The following is a 6,000-nucleotide window of genomic DNA, read 5'->3' as shown; positions in this document are numbered from 1 at the left end:
CGGGAAGATGGGCAGGGTGCAGTGTGTGTGGAAGGGACAGCGTGGCCAGTCCGTGGGCTTGGGGATGACCTGGTCTGTGTGGGGTGGGGCGGGGCGGGGACAGGGTGGTTGGTGGGGTACAGCACAGGGTAGGCAGGGCCGTAGCTGGAGTAACTGGCGGGGGGGGGTGCGCAGGGAGCACAAGAGTCTCCGTTGCTCGCAGCGCGGCTGGCGGGGCTGATGCAAGTCAGGCCTGCCAGGGTGTGCACGTGTCGGGGGCGGGGCTGGGTAGTGCTGCCAGGCGAGCCGCGTTGGCCGCAGGGCGGGGTCAGGCTGCACGGGCCGGAGGGGGCGGGGCAGGGGAAAACTCGCACTCAGAGCAGCTCCTTCGGCTGGGCAGTCGGCGAGGGCCTGCGCCTGCGCAGACAAAACGAGCGGGAGGAGGCTGTTTGGCGCCTGCGCATAGCGATTGGGAGAGGCCAGGCGGAGACCGAGATGGCGGCTTAACGCTGCGACCGCCAACGCCGCCGAGTGTGAGCGACGTCGCCGCCGTCATGGCCCGGCACAGGAACGTCCGAGGCTATAACTACGACGAAGGTAGCAGAAGCCTTCGCCTTTCACATCTCCGGTTCCTACCAGTAATCAGCCCCCGCCTCCCCCCCCCCCGGTCGGTCCTGGCGGCAGGAAGCGCCCCCGGCATGAACACGTTTCCCAGGCGGCCTCGGGCGGAGGGAAGGGGGATGCAGTGTGTACGCCAGGCCGTGGACGGGGCTAGGCCCCGGGAACAGGAGTGGCGTGCACGGGATGTGTGGGCGCTAGGCCCCAGGGGAGCAGGAGTTGGAGGGGACAATTTTTACTCTAACTTTAGGGAGCGCATTTGACAGCAGTTTGAGTGACAGTTTAATTCTCTCCTTTGCGGAAACCAGTTCACCCGTTTCCATCACCGTGTGGGACTTTAACAGCATGGCATGGGGGAGACAAATATTTAAGAAGTAGAAACGCGTTTTAAAAGCACAGAAATTGGCAGGGGAAGACAGGGTGGGGTGTGTGGTACCGTACAACTTTCAGCTCTGTTTGAAACTGACGACGTTTCACGTGGTAGTGCTACCTTAAAACTTAAGACAAGCTTATTTTCACCTAACCTTGCTGTGCACTGAGTGTTCAGTGTGTCTCCCGGAACAATTTATGACATCACAACCACTTGAAACATCAAGGAGGTGTCAGTTGCCTTCCTCTGCGTTTTAGGTTTGGGTGATGTCCCTAATCTGTGAGGGAGGACATGCAGGGAATTTGCATGGCATATAATAAAGCATCTGACAACCTGTCTTAAAATGGGAGTATTTTAGGCTCAATGTATTTTAAGTTTGCCTTCATGTAACTATATTCTTATGAACACCTGCCTTAGTGCAGCTTTCTTTGGTATACTATCTCATTTACCTACACTGCAATTTATATTAGGTGCTCATACCTGTGTAACTATATCAGTGGTTTTAAATAATGATTTTGCACTTCTTTTTACCAGAGACTGTAGCTCCCTGCAGCAATTCAGGTCTAATTTGTATCTGTTCACCCTTAAACTATATTATGAAAATAAGAGTTTCAGGTCATGTAGTCACCAGTGGCATTTATAGCTTATTAGAGTAAACTACACCAGTGTAAGTGACATTACTTCAGTCAGTGCATCTACATTAGGAGTTTGCATCACTGGTGCAAATTAACCTAACATAGACAAATCTTAAGATTTGCTTGGAGATTTCTCTGCTTGATTGTTTCACCCCTTGGAGATTAAGTCAGTTTCACTTAGTCTGCGATGGGGCTAAACTCTACAAATGTCCCTGCCTTTAAGTGGTTTTCAGTTTTCCTATGAAACACTTGGGTCCCAATCCTGCAAACAAACATGGATATCTTTACATGTGAGTAATCCTTTTAATTGAGACTATGCTACTCACACATCTAAAGTTACTTGCGCAAGTGTTTGCTGGATTGTGGTCTTTAATTGCTATATGCATATAATGAACATTTTATTATGTATATAAGAAACTTGGTCTACAAATTGTGTTGTATCCAAATTTGTTAGTTTTTGGCATGCGTACGTATACATGCATACAAGTACGTACATATATACACACAGAGAGACATACATTATGGGGGCATGCTACCTGTACCGTAGTTGGGTTTTGCTGTGAGTTTACTTTTTTGGATAGATGATGCAATTTTCTACTTTTTGTCTAGGTAAATAAAAAAAAAAAATCACTTCTATTGTAGGACTGGCCATATCAGATCTTTTGCAGTCCAGTAGTGAAGATTATTCATCATGGAAGTTAGGGTCAGGAGAGACATATATTTATATTTATATTTATTGATTGTATTTCTGTCCTAAAATTTGCTGCTGGTTCAGCTCCACCAAGAGTAGCCATGGTTGAGTCCTAGTACATATCTGAACTACTCCATGGCTAAATCACAGGATGGTGTTAGCCCTTTCTCTACACTAGCTTTCCTATTATTGCTGCCTTTGCTAAAGCTGCATCGAATGTGAAAAAATTGGGAAATTTTAGGGGAAAACAAAAGAAGAAAATCCATCTCCTTCCCAGTGCAAAATCAAACTATTCTTGTGCTCACTTGATGCAACATGAATTCTTGGGGGACAGCTTTCTTTTTAATAATTCTGCTGTTCTTCCTTTACTTTTTCAAAAATTAGAAATCTTAAATACAAAAGGAGAGGGAGCTATTTTCAAATGGGTAAAAATGAGTATAGTAGTAATTGCCACACTTATTTATGACTAAATCTGGTAGTTAATGTCCAAAGAGAAGATCAATGTTATTTTTTGTGTTGTAATGCAATTTTGGTTTAGATCATGTATTTATGTAAAATTAGACATACCTGTTGCTGGTTTGGGGATAGGAACACAAGAGTTACCATAAGAGATCAAACCAGTGGTCCATCTGTCTTGTTGGAGTCCAGTGGCACCTTAAAGAATAACACATTTATTTGGGCATAAGCTTTTGTGGGTAAAAAAACCCCACTTCTTCAGATGCATGGAGTGAAAATTGCAGATACAGGCCTAAATATACTGACACAGAAAGAGAAGAGAGTTACCTTACAAGTGGAGAACCAGTGTTGACAAGGCCAGTTCAGTCAGAGTGGATGTTGTCCACTCCAAATAATTTATGAGGCGGTGTCAATACCAAGAGAGAGAAAATGAAGCAATTTTCCCTCTCTTATATTGACACCTTATTATTTCCAATGTGTGTTACCTTGCATTTGTTAACACTGGAATTGCACTTATCAGTGTGTATTTGTTCATTTTGTTTGAATTTCATCGTGATTTGCTCTCCTCTTGGATAAGTCAGTAATTTTGTTTCAGCTGCAAAATTTCCCACATCACCGCTCAGCCCCCTTTCCAGATTAATGGGACATATATTAATATATTAGTGTGGAACTGTGGGACACTTTTCACTGTTATTTTTTGACCATGTTGAAAAATGACATCACCCCGCCGCCATTAACCAGTTTCTAATCCATGACAGTACTTTACTTTTCACCCTATGGCTGCTACTTAGTTTCCTTAGCAGCTGCATATGAGGAACTTTGTCAAATGGTTAATGAAAGTCCAAATAATTATGACAACCTGTTCTCCATTATCCTTTTGAAATACCCAAATAATTCTAAAAGAGGTATGATTATGCTTTACAGAAGCTGATTTGTCTATCTATGTCACATCAAGTAGTCAGAGCAATAAGCCTTTAATTCCCCAGATTGATCTGAGTGCCTTTTGTAGGGAAGGGTACATTTGCTTTGGTGTAGAAGCTGTTATTAAGGAGTGTGTATAGTTTTCTTAGCATTATAGCTACTTCATTGTTCATGATTTTTTAAAACAAATTATATAAATATTTTAAACTGAGTGTGCACTAGCATCTTTTAAACAATATTATATATATATTTTGTTCTTTATAATTATGTTCACTATGTATTTATACTTGAAAATAAGTTTGCCTTTTCCATATTATTAGTATAGTTTGCTTCCTTTTAATGAGCTCTGAGAGCCATATCCTGATCCGAGTAAACTTAGATTTATTTATTAGAAATAATTAATATTACCCTTACATAGCTTTACATGTCCATACAGCTTTTCTGTTAATCTTCTCAGTACTCTTGTAGTATTTTCCTATTTTATAGATGGAGAAGTGAGGCTGATCATAATGGTCCCTTCTGACCTTAAAATCTATGAGTCTATTCCAGATGGAACGGTCATTGAAAGAGCCAGGACATTTTGGCTCTCAATCTTATGCTCATTCCTTCAAAATAGATCATGCTTCTTCCTAAGAAGGCCAAAGAGTTTATTCAACTGAGGATATGGTTATTACTTAGTGACATTGTAATTCATATTTAAAAGGAAATAGAAGGAAAACCTACAAAAAACATGAGCAATCACATTGCTGGAAGGATGTTTACTCAGTGCTGAACATTTTCTATTCCTTCTCTAAAAGCCAGCAAAGATCTTATTCTTGGAATAACTAATATGAGGAGATGATACATTTAAAAAAATGCAGAACTGATTGTGTTGTGTTTTTTAAATGAGAATGGGAGAAGGAGAGATCAGATCACAGAATAAGGCAGGGGTGGGCAGTCTTTTTGGCTTGAGGGCCATATCTGGGTGGGGAAATTGCATGCAGGGCCATGAATGTAGGGCTAGGGCTAGGGGCTGGGGTGTGGGTGGGAGTACAGGGTGTGGAAGGGGTGCAGTGTGCAGGAAGGGGCTCAGGGCAAGGGGTTGGGGTTGATAAGGGGTGTGGACTGCAGGAGGGGACTCAGAGCACGGGATTGGGGTGCAGCAGAGGGCTCAGGGCAGGGTTTTGGGTTGCGGGCTCAAGCCCAGCGCCGCTTACCTGGAGCGGCTCTGGGGTGGCAGTGGCGCCTTGCCGCTAAGGCAGGCTCCATGTTGTGTGTGTGTGGGGTGTTTACCTGCCGCATCGGCAGGTTCGGCTGATTGTGGCTACCACTGGCCGCGATTTTCCGCTCCAAGACAATGGGGGCTGCGGGAAGTGGCGCGGGACAAGGGATGTGCTGCAGTGCCCATTGGCCTGGAGCGGCGAACCGCTGCCAGTGGGAGCCATGATTGGCTGAACCTGCGGACATGGCAGGTAAACAAACCAGCCCGGCCCGTCACGGGGCTTACCCTGGTGGGTGGTGTGCCAAAGGTTGCCAATCCCTGTTATATAGTACAGTAATAAAAGTACAGCTGTAGTTACATTTTCTTTTTGTGTAAGTGTGCTCTGTTGTATCTTCTACTAAATCATCCTGCGTATGTGAACGCTCAATGCACATGAAAGTACTTTGAGTATGTGGTTTTATAAATTTATCCTTGAAGTTAAATATTCTAGTAGGAAATATGCTGACTATTGTTTTATTTCACATATATTCATATATAGACAGTCCAATGATTTGCTTAGGTTCCATGTTAGAGGGGGACAGAAAAGGAATTAGAGGGTTCTTGATTTTTTTCACTGTCCTGTACATAGTCTATTGAGTATTAACTATATATATATATATTACTATTCTTACTTATAGCTAATTAAATAGACAATTTTTATTGATGTACCTTTGAAATATTAAAATGGAATAATTATATAATCAGGGAGAGGATTTTTAAAAATATTTAAGAAATTGCTTTTAACATTCCATACTGGTTAAATATTTAAAAAATAAATTATATGCAGATTAATTCTTTCTTTTTCTGCCTCTTAGATTTTGAAGATGATGATCTTTATTGCCAATCAGTAGAGGATGATTGTTGTATTTCCCCTTCAACAGGTTAGTCCAAACGTTTGTCTATGCAAGTCTCATTTGGATAAATATAGATAAATTATAGAGAAGATTAGGATTTTCTGATGAGTAAAAGAGCTGAGAAGTCAACCAAGGCAAGGCTGGCTGAGTAGTGCTATATTTGGAATGTGATTGGAGCAGCAGTTGCAAAAACATATATTTATTCCCAGAACAAAGCTATGTGGGCCAGATTTTTA

General features: G+C 42.6%; 1 protein-coding gene across 1 annotated transcript in view; it reads left to right on the top strand.

Annotated features, from left to right (window-relative positions):
* Window positions 1-387: 387 nt before the first annotated feature.
* HBS1L (HBS1 like translational GTPase) overlaps window positions 388-6,000 on the top strand; it is a 112,221-nt gene continuing 106,608 nt past the window's right edge. Inside the window, exons 1-2 of the mRNA XM_030556361.1 lie at window positions 388-576; window positions 5,726-5,791. Of these exons, the coding sequence (XP_030412221.1) occupies window positions 534-576; window positions 5,726-5,791 (109 nt within the window). The 5' untranslated portion in view covers window positions 388-533. The remainder of the gene's footprint in view (window positions 577-5,725; window positions 5,792-6,000) is intronic.

Source organism: Gopherus evgoodei, chromosome 3, assembly GCF_007399415.2.
Source record: "Gopherus evgoodei ecotype Sinaloan lineage chromosome 3, rGopEvg1_v1.p, whole genome shotgun sequence".
NCBI lineage: Eukaryota > Metazoa > Chordata > Testudines > Testudinidae > Gopherus > Gopherus evgoodei.
This window is presented reverse-complemented; position numbering and strand designations above follow the sequence as displayed.